The sequence below is a fragment of the Girardinichthys multiradiatus genome, chromosome 23, assembly GCF_021462225.1.
Source record: "Girardinichthys multiradiatus isolate DD_20200921_A chromosome 23, DD_fGirMul_XY1, whole genome shotgun sequence".
NCBI classification, from domain to species: Eukaryota; Metazoa; Chordata; class Actinopteri; order Cyprinodontiformes; family Goodeidae; genus Girardinichthys; species Girardinichthys multiradiatus.
In genome coordinates this window covers 24,199,981-24,217,455 of record NC_061815.1, presented here as the reverse complement: position 1 = coordinate 24,217,455, position 17,475 = coordinate 24,199,981, and the positions used below count along the sequence as shown (strand labels likewise).

The 17,475-nt window shown below is 38.0% G+C and overlaps 1 protein-coding gene across 3 annotated transcripts in view; it reads left to right on the top strand.

Annotated features, from left to right (window-relative positions):
* The first annotated feature begins 2,588 nt into the window (after window positions 1–2,588).
* Window positions 2,589–17,475, top strand: part of LOC124860390 (A disintegrin and metalloproteinase with thrombospondin motifs 2-like) — a 228,144-nt gene continuing 213,257 nt past the window's right edge. For 2 of the 3 annotated variants that reach the window (XM_047353689.1, XM_047353688.1), the window contains exons 1-2: window positions 2,589–5,322; window positions 8,816–9,240. In XM_047353689.1, the coding sequence (XP_047209645.1) occupies window positions 5,235–5,322; window positions 8,816–9,240 (513 nt within the window). In that variant the 5' untranslated portion in view covers window positions 2,589–5,234. The remainder of the gene's footprint in view (window positions 5,323–8,815; window positions 9,241–17,475) is intronic. The other variant, XM_047353690.1, reaches the window with a different exon arrangement.

Genomic DNA, 17,475 nt, shown 5'->3' with positions numbered 1-17,475 from the left:
CTATCACTGTAGTTATGCTGCTATAGGCTTAGGCTGCTGGAGGATAGAATGGCCACTTTCCCTCACTCTGCAACATTCTTCTACTACTCTACAAGTTTGAGTTATTTTCTGTTATTTCAGCTTTTAACTTTATGTTCTCTCTCTGTTTTATTTCTCTTCCTAGAAGCCAAATCTGGCGTGGCTCTGCGTTTAGCTGTGGCAGCTTCCTGGAGGTGTGCTCCGCTGAGCTGCTGCTGCCAACAACTTAATAGTCTCCTTCTACAGATGATACACTTGGCCCTGTCTTTCAGTGTTTAACCCGGTCTCTCTCCTAGACGTAGCTATTAGATGAGCTTTTACTATGACTAACTGTATGTGCTCTTTTTCATACTCTAGGCTTGAAAACTGCCTCAGAGCTTATCTACTTACCAGTGTTTCTCTACTGATTAACTTTTTACTTTTCTTTAACATAGAAAGTACTCCAGAATCAGTGCTTCTGTGTTTTTTGTGTGTTGGTTCTGTCTTCTTAAACCTTCAGCCGGTCATGACAGATGAGCATTCACTCTGGTTAAGCTGGGGGTTTCTTTCTGTTAAAGGGGAGTATTCCTTTCAGATGTCGCTCCACACATGTTCAGTATGAAGGATTGCTGCAAAGTCAACAACACAATGCAACATCCATTTTTGCTACATGCTCATCCAGGAGGAGTAAATGCTCCAGGTCATTGACTTAGAAAACCTTTTAACAAATTGGATTAATAAACTGGTTTTGTCTTAATTGTTTGATAAATAGGATCAATTGAACTATGTGTACTTGACTTGGAATCTATCTGTAAGATTTGATTGAATTTACTTTTTTTTGTAAAGTGTCTTGAGACGACATGTGTTGTAAATAAATAAACTTAATTGAATTTTGTTGAATTTATATCATTTTAAATATTTAGTAAACTGTTTATAAACAGTAAATCCAATGTGTTGACCGGTCCAAAAACAATGTTGACATTATAAATAAGCATGTAGTTTGGATGCATGTTTGTTTTTTGCTGCATTCTGAAAGGTGTGATGTACAGTTGCTTAATTATAGAAAAACAAATTATATGATTACTCTATGAGCTTCGAAACACATTTTTTACCCTTTTTTCATTTAATAACACAACAAAGCTACAGTATACTTGCAAAGCAGAATATGGGTGGATCATTTTAATAACTGTTTTTTGAGACTGTACTTGATTTGGACATTGATTTGAGCTGAAATCTGAATTGAAATTTGGTTACTTACACAATCTAGTTTTATACTGGGTAACAATCCACAATTTTGGCACTGATGTTTATCACATCCTTTACTACACTACGTAAAACACAATTTGATCACTTAATGTAATTACACACTTGCTATTCCTTGCATGTGGGTTTTTAAAATAGCATTTGTGGAAGAAGCAGGGTGGACATATTTATCAGTTCCTCCTTACTTTTTGGGGAAAATTTAGCAACTTTATGCAATCTTGTAGGGCTTCGATATTTATTTAGTTAAATTTTATTTATACAGATTAACCTGATTTTCAAGATGGACTTGTTCACTTTAACTAAAATGTTATTAAATGATCAAGTGAATTTAACTGCATTGTATTATAAGTACTAAATTGGACTCTAGTAATTGAATGTGAACGCTTAATAAATGTGCACTGTATTGAACTGGACTCACTGGAATTGCTGTGTCATGTATAATTAGATATGATTTTAACAAAGTAACATGATATTTCTTGTGGGTTGCCGCTTTATAAATAAGCTGGGTTCAACTGAAATTGTTGACTTGTAGAGAACTGTATTCATATGGTAAAAGGAAATGCTTTACATAAAAATATTTTCTTTTTCAAATTCAATTATGAAGATAAACTTGGGCATGTGTACCCTGAAAATGAGTCTAAGACCATAGAACAGCTCTGTAACATTGCTTAGTAGGCGGTTCTTCATAAGGGCTAAAAACACCTACAAACACATGTCTGTAAAGCAGCTTTAATTTTACGTACAGTTGCAAAACTCACATGCAAAAAGAGACTCTGAAAATATTAAAAGAGGACAATAAATAATTCAATGCTTAGGGTAAAAATGTGAGAAAAATCGCGATATTTCCTGTTTATCACCAACAAATTCCCATTACTTTTAGCTATGTTTTTGAAAATATTGTCATAAGATCATATACATCTGGTTCTTTTTCACAGTATAAGGTAAGTGTATTAAGATATTTAACTTTTTGTCTAGGTATCAAATCTCTGTTTTGATTTGCCCAAACATGGATACAGACCCATTCAATAAATTTGAATACTTGAAAAGTTCATTAATTCCAGTAACTAGATCCAGTAAGTGAAATACGTTATGTAGATGAACTACAATAATTACACCGACTGATGTTTTCAAGCCTTTTATTTCTGTTAATTATGATGATTTTCTGCTTACAGCTAATGAAAACATGGCATAAATCAGAACAATAAAAAAAAAAACACTTTTAAAACAGAAATATGAGCGTAATGAGACGTATGTGTAATACCTGCTTAAAGATTATTATTTTCAAAAGGCACTTTTAATCTGATAAATGAGCTTAATCGAGAAACATATTCTAATTTATTGAATATGGCTGTCTTCAGTTAACAGGCCCTGCACTCTGTCTCAATGTCACAACAAGCCGAATGGTCCTAAGAGGACTAAACTACACAGAAAATATTGGATTGCATTTGTCACAGTTGCATTTTATTGAATTTTACGTAATTCTGTCACTAACTTGAGCAAAATGTTTGTCAAACACAAGTGAATGCTCTAACGTAACATTATATTTGTCACATGCCATTTTATTTTTTTATTTAGGTATTTCTTCAGTAGATCATGATTCTTTTTAAATATAAGTTTCAGCTTTATTAAGTACTGCCCCACTTCCCTTGTAATTTGTAATAAAAAAAATTTAATGTGTAGACTAATTGCATCTCTTTAAACTTTCATTAATCTGTGTGTCACTGCCATTATAAACAACAAAACACTTTATACCATTTAAACAGAAACAGAGTTGTGTTTTTGTCAATGAACATAACCATAACCACTCATGAATGTGACTTATATGTTTTCAGCTGACTTTTTGTTGTTAATTAGGTGTAAATGGAAGTTATTTCTTTGCATATGCCTTCCCCTCCTGCATGTCTAATTTAATAGCAGCACAAGGACATTTGCAAGACAAATAAAAACTGCACAAAACTATACAGATTTTTTCTGAGATCATAATTACTAGTGATGCAAGTGAGAAGGCTTAATATTTTCTAGGTGCATTGTTCTCTTTATTTGTGTATTATATTGTCCATAATAACTGTGTTGTAATATCTCATATGCCTTTTGTCACAGCCTTTAGTACATTAACGAAAATCAATGAGAACCACAGACTGTAAATAAAGCCAGAATAGATTTTCTGAGAGATAACTGTAATACATAATTTTATTAGGAACATGTTTATTGGATTTAAATGTTGTAGTGAATCTAGCTAATTATTTAGCTATTTGTTGTAAAAAATACATTTAGAAATTCACATACAATGCCTTGTACAAGCCTCCCTAACTCCTAAACCTTTATTTCTTGTTAGAACCATTTCTTTGATGTACTTTTAATGGGATTTGATGTGACAGACCAACAGAAACTATTAGCATATTTATGAAGTGGAAAGAAAGTTATATGGTTTTCAATGTTTTTGTTTAAGATATTTAGAAAATATATTCTGCTGCCATCACTATGTTTTACCATAGGGATGAGGTACTTGTGGTGATGTACCCATCATCCCCATGGTGAAACATAGAGATGGCAGCATCATGCAATCTTATGCTGTGCGGATAATTTTTCTTCTGCAGGCTGAGATTGGGGTGTTAAGAAGAGCTAAATATTGCACAAAAACTGAAGAAATCCTATTAGAGGCTGCAACAGACTTGAGTATGGGGAAGTGGTTCACCTTCTAGTAGGACAACGACCCTAAACATACAGCCAGAGCAACAATCTAATGAATTAGATCAAAGCATATTGGTGTATCAGTATGACCTAGTCAAAGCCTAGAACTAAATCCAATTACGAATTTGTGGCAAGACTTAAAAATTGCTGTCCACTCAACCTCTCCATCCAGTCTGTTTGAGCTTAAACGTCTAAAAGACTTTCAGGTGCAATTGGAGTGAAGGATGGCTCCAAAAAGTATTGCCTTTGTTCAGCTCCCCTGGTCAAACTAAAGAAAGGCCTCCCTGCAGCATGATAATGCCACCATCATGTTTCACTGTGGGAATGGTGTGTTCAGGTTAACTCTAGTGCAACCCACCTTATTAATGAAAACTGAAAACCAATGAAACTTCACTTCAAATTGTTTACAAAAAAATTTTTTAAAACGTTGCATTACTTCCCTTCTACTTCATAGTTTTTTGTGTTGGTCTATCAGATTAAATCCCAACAAAATACATCAACGTTTTTTGCTCATATTTGTTGTCTAAATTAAAATGCACATCAATGTTTAAGAGTTTAGTAGTCAACAGGGCTAAATGATGCGCTAAATGAGGGCAATGCAGGCTAGGAAGGACTAGAAGGAGCTCCTCTCTCTGCCTGTAAATTGGACCCTTGGGTCCTGCAAGTACCCAGCACGCTTCCTGCAGGTTGCCGCAAGGGGCGCTGGTGCTCAGCCAGTCCAGGACGGCTTGCTGAATATTCAAAGTTTATAAAAAGGCTTGCAGCATATCAGGGACCGCTGGAGCGGAGCGCTGAACTGTACTTGTGATCCTGGAAAGAGCGGCCAAGTTGTAAAAAACGACTACAGGCCGAGACCCCCTCACGCTAGAAGTGTGATGAAGCAGCGAGCTGTCAGCGGGCCTGTCTGTCAGTGGGCCAGCGCTCCGTGAAACATCTCCCCATCTCACACACTTACACACACGGGCCGTGGGTGGGAGCCCAGTGGCCGGTGCGAGTGTCAGACCAGCAGGGGAAGAGGAGAGAGACGTGGAGCGGAAAGAAAAGGAAGAGTTGAGTGAGAGAGGGGAGAGAGGGGGAGACCTCGACTGATAGAGAGAGAGATAAGAGAGAGAGGGAGATAGAGAGAGAGTAGGAGAGCTCCGTCTTTCCCGGTGCACTTGGCAGTCTACTTGCGGGCTGCTGTGCTGTTGCTGTCGTGGCGTGGCTGGTTGCGCCAGGCGGGGGAACTTCACCACACTGGAGCCCGGAGTCCCACTCTCTCACCTGCGCAGTTCGGAGCTGCCATGGCTCTCTCGCCAGGATTGACTGTCCTAATTATTCTGCCGGCCTTCCTGCTGCACACCAGCGGCCTTTACATCGCCAGTAGCGTTGGTGAGTACAGTACAGCCAAACGTGGTCAGTGTTTATACTCCGTCCCTGATCTGATCTCTAATCAGCGGGGCTCCTCTGTGCGCTCCCCGGAACTCCGCTCCTCACTGTCCGGTTCTCTTCTGCTTGCTTCATCTTAAACGCTCCTTTTCAGCTTCTTTCCCCATAATAACACAATTTGCAACTTCTGTTGTGCGTGTACTTTCCAAGGGTCCCTCGGCGGTGCAACTGCAAGCAGTGTTGTAATTTTCTCCCTCCCCTCCATTCACAGGGTTAAATTCTTCTTTTAGAGAAGCACCAGATTTACTGATCACACTGGTTTTGCAGGGAAGTTGTAACGTTATCGGATTCTGTCGCTGTCGCATGTATCGATCTGTGACAGGACGCAAGGAGTCGGATGTCAGCCTATTGATCACACTATTATCAAATCGTTCCCCAAACATGGAGAGGCTCAAGAAGGATTAAGAGAGTGTGTTCGATTTTATCAGTCAGCAAACTTTATACATTAGACTTGATGAGTGCGCCCGAGGAATGCGTGTATGTTGGTGACATACCTGACTCTGGGATGACACTGGCACCATGAAACGGCCTTGGCTCAGGGTGCTTACGTGTATATCAGTAGCTGTGTGGGAGCTTCTCTCTAGTGTACCTGTAAGGCCACTGCCAGGTATAAACTACAAATATTCATAGCAATAATAATCACATAATATCCGAACATCTATGTTTTTTGTTTTTTGTTTTTGTTTTTTCAAAGTCGCTCCGTTTGACAGTGATAAAGCAGTATGAGAAAGCTGAAATTAGCACCTTGATTTTGCTCCGGGTTTCTTGTTGTCGGTGGAAGGGCACAGAAGGTGTCAGGAGCGCAGCGCGCACTGCTGAGGCTGCCGTTTCCAAACGCACACAACCCGAGCGCTGGGGTCGCCTCTGGGTGCATGGGTGGGGCTCTGCCTGTGTCTGTGTGGAAGGATTACTGTCGGGGGAATTATAATGGGGGGGGGGGGGGGCTTTTCATACTTTGTTACACTACAACCACAAATTTGAATATATATCAGATTGGAAGGACAATAGGACATGGTTTCTTACTAATAAAAATGTGACAAGTGCACTGCATTTGTATGCAGTCGTCCTCATACAATGCTTAGATGTCCCCTTTGCTGCCACTATAGCTGCAAGTCCTTTGGGCTATGTATCTACAATCTTTGCACATCTTATTTTTGCCCATTATTCTTTGCAAAATAGTTCAAACTCAGTAATATTGGATAGAGAGGGTCTATAAACAGGCATTTTCAAGTTTTGCCATAGATTCTTTATTGATTTACGTATGTGGATCTGCATTATTACATTGTGCCTCTAGCTGTATGTTTAGAACAATGTCCTGCGATTGAAGTCTTTTGTGGCCTTTTTTCAGCTTTTCTTCTAGGATTGGCCTGTTATTAGCTCTATGCATCTTCCCATTAGCTCTGACCAACTTCACTATCCCTGTTGAATAAAGCATCCCCACACACAGCATGATGCTGCCACTACCTTGTGTTTTCAGGGTGACGTGCAGTGTTAGTATTCCACCACATATAGTGATTTAGTTTTGAATTAATTTGAACAGAGCACCTTCTACCACATGGTTGCTGTGTCCCCTATATGGCTCGTTGCAACGTGGGATTTATTTTGGCTTTCTTTTAACATTAGATTTCTTTAAGCCACTCTTCAATGAATACCAGATTTGTTGAGTGCAAGACTAATAAATATGCTGTCTGTCAACAAATTCTCCCACCTGAGCTATGGATCTCTGCAGCTCCTCTTGCATTACCAGGGGTCTTTTGGCTGCTTCTCGATTAATGCTCTTCTGACCCCATAGCCTTTATGATGCATTTTGCTCACTAATGTTGTCTAACAAATATCTGAGGCCTTCACAGAACAGCTGGATTTATGTAGAGATTACAATACACATAGTTGGACTTTGTTTGCATCTAAAAGATGTAATTTCCACTGAGTTTTATTTGGGGAGGTCAGAGTATATTCTTGACACTTTCATTTAAAAAAAAAGATACAGTTAGTTTTGAACTAATTTATTTTGGTTTATTACGTTAAATCACAATAAACTACAATGAAGTTTGTGGCTGTAATGTGACAAAATGTAAAAACATCAAGATGTCCAAATACAGTTATTACAGGCATGAAAATCATCATTAAACTAATGTCTAATCTTGTAACTCATTTGTTTTAATCTAATGTTGCTATGCCATCTATATAGATCACCATTATTCATATTCAGTCCAGTAAATTAAAGGGCATAGACCACACATTAATCTCAAATCTAATCTGTAAATGTCACCTACAAAGTATTCATGTGCAATAACTGACAGAAAACAGACCCTCAACATATACCAAGAGCAGACTTACACAATGAAGTACATCTAAAAGTCTTCATCAACATGATAAAGAGGAAGATGTTATCTCCACACATTTACAACAGCTCTGTTTTCCATTATCAACACAAACATGGTTTAATAATTAGTCTGTAATAGGTTTTCTGGAGACTCTAAAGAAAAACCTTCACCATGTATTTTAACTTTCTGTTTAACAACAATGAGAAAGTGAAATGTACATGTAAAAGTAATAATATAATAGAGCTTTTAATAGTTACAATCTTTATCTTTTGTATTATATCTTTCAATTCCAGGTCTAATTTTTAACAAATTTGATAGACAGCACTGGAAGGTTAAAGTAACAGCAGTTTCAGAAATAGCTGCAATTTTGTGTTATATAGATAAATTCAACTGAAAAACTGCATGACTGATTGATACACCTTTCATCAAAATCCCTTTGTCATAATCCATTGGGCTTTGAGTTTTGTTTGATTTTTTTTTTTTTTTTTTTTTGCTGCATCTTAGGTTTTATTTTATTCCTGTTTAGTCTTTTACCTCAGTGCCTCAGTCTCCTGGTCTTGAACAGATGTTCCCCATCTGTTCCTTCACCTGTGCAACATCAAGTGATCAGAGTCCCCGATATAAGTACTTCAGGGTTTAGTTACTCCATGTTAGATCCTCTGTTGTCCACAACCTGTTGGTTCTAGTCGGTTTCTGGCTGTTCTTTTTCTGTTCATTGAAATCTTTTTATTTTTCCCACAATGCTCCTACTGCCTTCATTTCTGCATTTGAGTCCCCAATAACATCAAAGCATGACATTGTTTCATTACACGATTCCTACCTTTGTAACTTTTGTTATTTGATTTATTAATGATCCCTGTGAAACAACTTATAATAAGCAATAAACAATTCCAAACCAGTCTTGACATATTTCTACACACTTGTTTTCCCCTTACCTCTTTATCCAAAATCCCTTCATTCCTGTCCAATGACTTTTTTCTCCTCCATCCTATGTGTTGTTTTTTATTTATTTACCCTCAACTGTTCTGTAGAGGGGAAATCAGATAATTTACACCTATTTCATGTTACTTGGCTTGATTCCCTAATCCAACTTTGATTGTCCTATTTCTCAGACTCCCTGCAGAACATCCTGGGGGACTATGGACTGGTAAGGCCGATAAGTGTGGATGCAGAGGGCCGCTTTCTGTCACATGCCATCTCGGCTGGTCATGTGGCAGCGGGGCAGTCCCGTAGGCGCCGGAAGAGGGAGGTAGGAGAAGGCGGCGATGAGTGGGAAGGACCTAGAGGAGCCGAGGAAAACCAAGAGCACCAAGCCGGCCAGAAGAGGCTCTACTACAATGTCACCGTCTTCGGCCGGGAGTTCCACCTGTGTCTGCGCCACAACACCAGGCTGGTGGCCCCCGGAGCCAAGATGGAGTGGCACGATGACAGTGACAGCATCTGGTACTCTGAGCCCCTGCACAACGAGTGTCTGTATGTGGGGGACATCACAGACACACCAGGAGGCACCGTGGCTCTCAGCAACTGTGACGGCCTGGTGAGTGGACAAGCAGTCATACGTGTGTTCTGTTCAGGTTGTGGAGCTCAACTTAAAAGCATCTGACAAAACACGAGGGGACACAAGGGAATGCATATAAACAGATGGAGGTACTTTACGGCTGCAATACACGTTGCAAAAATATAATCATTGCAGTAACAGTATATGCGATATACATATCACAAAGAACTGTCTGGATTGCAAGAAATGTTTGATAATTTTTTAAGTACCATGAATTTAGGCTCTCTTGTGCAATATATTTGATGACACTTGTTTGTTGACATTCTAAAGCTATTTATGCTACATTAAAGAGATGATAAGGTGGTCAATTCATTAAGAAACTACAGCTAAGTTGTTTCAAAACCAAAACATAAGACGTCAGCTAGAAGCAACTTTTTCAGTAAAACCTTGTTCTTTAGATGGAAATAATTTTTTTTTTTCCAGTAGCTGAATAGTCTACTCTTTGTCCCCAGACAAAGAGTAGACTATAACATTTTATTATTTAATTTTAATTATTTGTTTATATCAAGTCGTTTTGTTATCACATCATTCACCAATATTATCTCATATCACATATTTTCCTAATACCATGCAGCCCTAGGTTACTTTATGGTGTGTGCTCCTTCTCTTGTCATGTATACTGTTTACAACTCTGGGTCTGCCAGATGTACTTGTGAGGCATGTTTTAGCCTCTTCACAGCGTCTTTGCTGTACTGTGTAGCGAAGTAGTTTTTAAAGGACTTCTCCAACATTTCCCTGATAACCTGGACAAGGCATGAACTGGCATGAGATTCCTACAGTATGATCACCTTGGGCAAAATTGGGATAGTATCACAGTATTAACACAAATATCCAAAACAAAACTGTATAAGGTAATTGCTTTACTTTAAAACAGCTTAAAAGACGGTGTGTTGCTGTATTGAAAATGCATGTTACAGAGGTTTTAAAGAAATTAAGGGATTCTTTTAGAACCTTAAGTCAAGTGTCATTTGATGCGCTCCCACTTTAAATAGAGAGTGTGTGAACTATGATTGAGGGAATAGAGTTAACAGTGTTGACCTGCAACATAACTGGGTACATTACTTTTGCTGTCATCCCCATCTCATCACTGTTTGATCCATCTTGGAATGAAATTTGAATGCTCTGTGACTAGCTGTGAGATAATTTTAGTCAAACTATTCAAAAGTAGGTCATGCCATCAGTTTAACTTTCAGTTTTAAGCATACAGCATCCCGAGTCATCAGCGCTGACATAGCATTTGTATAGTGCTGAATGAGATTAGGGGGTGTTTTTATTTGGTAATTGGTGCCATGTTTTAGTAGCAGTGGTGCACATGCGCAGTATACATGGTGTGCAAAAGCTGCCACGTTTGTGTGATGGAATTTTTCAACATGTCAAAAAATAATCTGCATCTGCCTGGCTTGACTGGTGACTAAATTATGTATGGCACTGCTTCAAGGCAGTGATAGTGAATTATTTACCTAAGTCAACGTACCTTCCTATGCCATTGAAATTCAACACAGATAGGAAATAGTATGAGGGTATTAGTAGGAGTGATGGGTGACAGTCTCTGCTCCTTGACTGTCTGTGTTTTTTTTGTGACCAAAAATATGCTCAAACAGCCAGATTTGTCTTCTCTGAATAAAAACAATGTAGTAGTCTTGTGTCAGCCATATGGCTGGTGTGTGCAGCAACAGGTGGCAGAGGGGCAAGAATGTATTGCTGTATCCTCCTTACAGCAGGAGAAGACTCCGGCACTTTTTCCTCTCTCATAAAAAGGACTCTAAATGCTAATAACGATTTTTTTTTGGAGGTTTGATGTACTTATTCAGAATTTTACAGATCACATTTTTTTTTTTATTGTAAGAACTACAACGTAACCCATGAAAGCAAAACAAATGTGTGTGCAGGTTCATTGATAGGAATAATAAAACAACAGACAATTAAGTAATTACAAGACTATTCCAATTTATGCATGAAAACATACATCCCTAACTTTTCAAATTTGGGGCAGTTTTTCAAATAAAAGGAAAAAAAAGGAGAGGATCAGATTGCATGCTTTGAGTTGATGCATTTATTAACCGATAATGGTGTAAGTTCTTAGTTTAAATGTATTTAATGCCAAAAAGAGAAACAAACAGAATTTTTAGTGTTTGCAGATCACAACTCATAATCAATCAAAGAAAAATTGGCTAGTTCCAAACTCCGATACACTGGGACATCTATAGTGGAAAAAAATAATAAATCGATTGCAACTGAAATAATTGAAATAATAATTTATTAAAACTTGATACCAGTAACTGGCTCATGCTTAATTTATATTGATGTACAAAGAGAGAGCAGACTAATAACTAACAGTCCAACAACATTCAGTATTTAAACTGCCCCATGAATTATTTTGGTTGCTCAAAGAGCTTTTAATAGAACTGATGATGGAAGGAGAAAAAAGGAAGGATATGGCAAACTTACTGACAGTCACTGAGTGACTGTCAGTAAGGGAGCGAAGTGAGATGTACACAGTGTGAAGACTGTGCACAGGAACTGAGATGAGAAGATGACGGAGACCAGTGGTAATGGAAGAGGTGCAGGGGACAACTGTGAGAGAAGCCTCAGGTAGTTGAGGGGGAAGGAGGAAGGTAAATATGGAAGCAATATGCCACAAAAGGGTATATTTACAGGAAATGTTGAGTTAGGGGGAAGGGGGGTTCCCCTCATTAGAGAAAGGGTTCATTAGTCAGTCAGATCAGCTCAGCACTGATGGTAAGCAGCAGCAACTGGATCCATTTAGGGCTGAGGACACTGGGGACTGAGTGAGCAGCTGAAAGAACAGGCAAGAAGCCAGAACAGGACTGGCCTGACATGCCCACTTAGCTTGATACCAGCCGGCGGCAACTCACCGCTGTTGGTTCTTGTTCTGCATTGTCCTTTCAGGCCTTATTGGCAATGTCTGGAAAAGCTTACTGTCACAGTAAAGCTGTAACAGATCATAGATCCGTCAGTACCAATCATTGGTTTGTTGACTACACTCCCCTTCCACATATTCAAAGGATTTATTAACACATTTTAACGTTATATTATTTGTATGTTGGAACATGTTCAGCTGAGTATAAATGTCTGCAGAGAAGATTTTTCTAGAGGTTACAGGAACCGAAAAAAGCACCATCCTTCACCAAACCGAAAGCAATTAGCATCTTTGAGGGCAGCATGTTGAGTTAAGCAATGCTTGAAATGTTTTGTCAGCAGTTTTTCTTTGTCTTCTCGGTTCCATGTCGGCAGGGTTTTAGAGGAGGGCTCAAGGCTTGAAGGTTTCTGTTTTTAAAAAGTGGGGGTCTTCTTTTCTCTGGATACTCTGGCTTACCTAAGCCAGGCATCAACATCAACTGGGAATTTAACTGGCAATTTTAAATACTTCAGAATCTGTGGGGGATATTTATGTTATGTTTCTGTATTGGCTCTGGTAGGGTAGGCTGATATGTAAAGGGTGTATGTCAACGGTTGCTTAATTTCTACAACTTGTTACATATTACAATTCCTCATTCTTTATAATTGATTGATTCCTCTCACTCAACATTTTAGTTATTTCATTGTGTCTTTATGTTTTTTTTCCAATTTGTTTTGTGGCACTAGTGGGCTTTATTTTTGTTATTTTTTGAAAGTAGGCAGACAGGAAATGGCGTGGAGAGAGGGGGCAGCACAGGCCGCTAAGGTCGGGACTTGAACCTGGCATAGCTGCGTTGAGGGCCGAGACCTCCACACGGCTACACCACGCGCCGTGTCCCATGTCTTTGTTTTTAACCTTGATAAATCCTTTTGTGTTACACTTGACTGTTTGAAAAGTGTTTTATAGATGTAGTTTGATTGATTGATTGATTGATTGATTGATAGTTGTTAATAACCATAGTTGTCCCTATATGTATGACTCTGCTTTTGACTGCACTATCTGTAGGAAAGCATGGGGATACCACGTCCAAAGACGGGTTTGAGCATGGCTAAAGCATTGCTAGGCTACAAAAAAAGAACTAGGTTTCTGTTATATTGCCACAATATAGAGATGAAAAATGCAGAATGTACATGTAGGTTGGTTCTGCATAAGGATGGTGTCTGCTGAATTTTTAGTTGTTGTGAATGATACAATAAGGGCTCCAAATAATAACAATAAACAAAGTTAATATGATGCTTCTTAATGAAATAAAAATGTGCTTGCTAAGTTACCTCTTCTCCAAGCTGCTGTCACTGTGTGTTTTATCTTGCCACGTGCATTAAAGTATTTAACATTGCATCTGAAATGTGTCTAAACGTGAAGAAATGAGGCCCGTTTTGTAAAATATCAATACCACTCACATGTCTTATGATGTGAGTGTTTGAATGAACGGTGTAAAATGTAGTCTGCTACTGCTTCCGGATGAGGTACATTCCTTTTTGCCGTGATGCCACCAACTTATTTTTACACCTAAGCTGTTGATATTTTGACCATCTGGGGATCAAATTTCAATGTTCCAAAAAGTGTCTGTGTGCCTCAAGTGGTAAAAAATTATTATCTAAATTAATGAGAAAGTAAGTCAGACTGCTATCAGTTGGAGCCCCATGCTTTTATCAGAGCAGACAGAGCGTGTGCATAGTACTACATGAGATTAATACATGTGATTATTGCGCCATTGCTTTGACACTTGAATAGCACTTATATAAATCCTGTAGCAGCAGAAGATGCATCCAATATATATGCTGTTTCTAAGTTATTGTGCTCATGTATTAGAAAGTTTTGACTTTGCAAAAAGAAGGTCTTCCGCAGCCTGGATTAGCTGGTGACCACTTTACATATGCTTCTATATAAGATGTGTAGGAAGGCAATGCATCAAAGTCATGTATCTTTGTACTCCATTAAATCCATTAAAAAGACAGATGGTCAAGTTGGACTGTTGGCAAGAAGCTGCCTTATTGTGTCAGTTCAGTTTAAATCTTTTTATGAACTTTAGATCACTCTGATTAATTTCAATTTCAATTGTAGTAATGCTCAAAATGTGACCTCCTAAGTTTGTCTCTAAAAGAATAAGCTGCTCACTGAAATCCTAATTTCGAAATGAGATCACCGAATTGCATTTAATGGCATAATTCATCAGGTTACTTTTTCTTTTCATGCATGTCCATTTAACTCTTTTCACAGAAAATGGCAGTGGCACAACCTGGACAGGGTTAGCTTGAAAAATTCAGGGCAGTGTGTCATGTCTGCAAAAAGGTTATCTAATTAATTGATTTAACAATGTTTACAAAGCAGAAAGAAGAGAAAACAGACAGATCTAAAAAATGAACATAACAGTAAACCTAAAAAAATTATTATTTAACATAATACTTGACAGAACATTAAGATATACATTATTACACAGGACATATTTTAATTATATTTGTTCTTAAGTAAATACGAAGTGTTGTGTTCGTGTTATTATGTGTACAGGATACTTAAATACAAACATGAAAAATAGAGTAGAAATACTAAAATAAAAGCTTTGGTAATCAATTTAGTGGCTTAATTGTGCTCTTATAAGTGAGAAATGAAGTTAAGCACTATCTCCGCCATTCTAAAACCAGCAAAAGCAAGATGGGATCTTTTGTTGAACCGTGGAAAATGGAACCCTCCACAATACAGTATCTCATTCACAGAGTTCAGTTTATTTGAATGAAGTTTGTAGCAATGTTAGGAAAAACTGGGTAGCAAACAACTCTTTCAGAAAGATGTTTATTCTGTGCTTTAGAAAATAATTTTGCTGTTGTAGAGTGGTTGGCCCTATACAAATGAGTAAGATGTCAAAATTGGCTCAAGTCACTAAATCTTTCACAGGTTTAAAATGTGTTATACTTTAATAAAAATAATGTAATGGATTTGTGGGGTTGTGAAATTAAGTAAGTTGGTTTTAGACACATGCAAACAATGATCAAATCCTAGAAATAATTTCTCATTCCAGACAGAAGAGGATTAGTGAAGAGAAATTGGACCAAAACCAGGATCTAAATTCCTGAATTCCTTTGTCTCTATGTGTGTTTGTTTAGAGAGACTGTTGATTGTGCTGGCCTGATTCTGTGCACATTTGGGTTTGTATCTTTTTGTCACAGAGATGGTTATAACATCATTGCCATTTACTTTTTAATGACAGACACTTATTTCATTGTGAGATGTGTCTCAGCGTGCTTAAATGGATGCATTCATTTTCAATTCAAACATTTCATCCATTTTAATTTCCACTTCTCTAAGGCTTGTGCGGCTTTAAATGAACTCTGTACTCCACTTCAACTTTTGCTCCATGTCCCTTTTGCCCTGTTTTTTTTTAACATTTGGTTTGAGGATGTTCTCTAAGCTCATTAAGTTTCCTCCATCATGTAGTCGTGACTCTCCGAGGTAAAGTATCCTTGAAGTAGACAAAGCACAGAGAGAGACGCTCTGTTCAGAGAGATAAGTTTTTTGTTTTTTTTTAGTTATTATGAACTCCAAAGCATTTGAACTGATACAAAAAGAGAAATGAATGAGTCAATCTTCATAAAACACAGAAAATTCAATAGGTAAGTAAGTAATAAAGTAACATTACTCAACCCCTTGATTTTCCATATGAATGTCTTTTATGTGTCATCTACACTGACTTACCTGGACAGCAGAAAATGTGTAAAATGTCTTTCAATGAAATAATATTTTATTGCATTAGCATAATTTCACATTGTACATTTATTTTAGAAACCCAATCTTGATTTTAATGAAGTAGGGAAAAGTCCTACGTTAAGAAATTATGTTTTTATTAAAATCACTGGTGGGACAGTTATTGGTACCTTTGCCAATCCCTTTACAAAAAATGTAACAGACATTTTTTTATCATATCTTTTTTTTAAAGTTGAGCGTTTTTTGAAACTGAACAGTAATGCATGGATTTCTTTTTTTCTGGGGCACAAATATAACATGACACACCCATTTCTCTTAGTGACTGGCCACTAGACAGAAAGAGGGCCTATAATTATCTTGCCACTGAGTCAGGAGGCTGGTAAAAGAAGTTAAAAGAAAACTCCAATGCTCACTGTAAGAGAACTGAAACAAGTGTCCTCTTGGGGTCACCAAATTTCTGTAAAACAGGCATCAACAAGCCACCCTGTTGTTTGGAAGGCCTACCAGGAAAAAAAAACATTTTCATAATGAAACTTTATCTGTCTGCTTTGGTCAGATTAAAATAAAATCGAGGTATTTAGCAACAACAAAAAGAGCTAATATGTGGAATAGCACCTGCCTATTGTAAAGTATGGTTGAGGATCTGTGATGCTGTGGGTCTGTTTATTTGGGAGCCCTGGGAACCTTGTTAAAGTTGCATTATTAACTCTTTAAATAAACTTTTAAAATATTTGGAAATTTTAGATTTCTGCCCAAAAACTAAAAACGGATTCTAATTGGGTTTTTTTGCAAGACAATGGTCCAAAACATATGACCACATCAACACAGAAAAGTAGCTTCAACCAGATACACTCAATGCTCCTCCATGGCTACCTCAGTCACTAGATCTACAGTAAGTCCTATAGAAAGGTTGTAGGGTGAGCTAAAGAAAGGAGTGCATAAGAAAACCCCCAGATCTAGGATTTTCCAGAGCTGTGGTTCTTAAACTGTGGTACAAATATTTCTGGTGGTACTTGGGCTGACTTTAGTGGTATTCAGACAATATTTTTGTATGAAACATTTCCAGCTTTATGGCTTAGGTGACTATGAATTTATTCATATTGATGTATGGGCTGCACGGTGACGCAGTTGGTATAACTGTTGCCTTGCAGCAAGAAGGTGCTTGGTTCGAATCACAGCCTGGGATTTTTCTGCATAGAGCTTGAATGTTCTCTGGGTGCTCTGGCTTCCTCCCACTATTCACGAACATGACTGTTAGGCTAATTGGTTACTCTAAGTTGCCCTAATGTAGGAGTGTGGGCTTGCATAGTTGTTTGTCCTGTGTGTTTCTGTATTGCCCTGTGATGGACTGGCAACCTGGGTGTACCCTGCATTTCGCCCGATGATCCCTGGAGATAAGCAGCAGCTCCCTGTGACACTGTGAGGAAAAGCAGGTATAGAGAATGGATGGATGGATAGTATTGCTTCCTCAGTTTTTTACGCTATGTAAAAGTTATGTCCTGAGGCAAGCAATGACATTAAATCAGCAACTCCAGTCCTCAAGTGCCACTGTTCTGCAACTTTTGGATGTATCTTTGCTCCAACACAGCTGAATC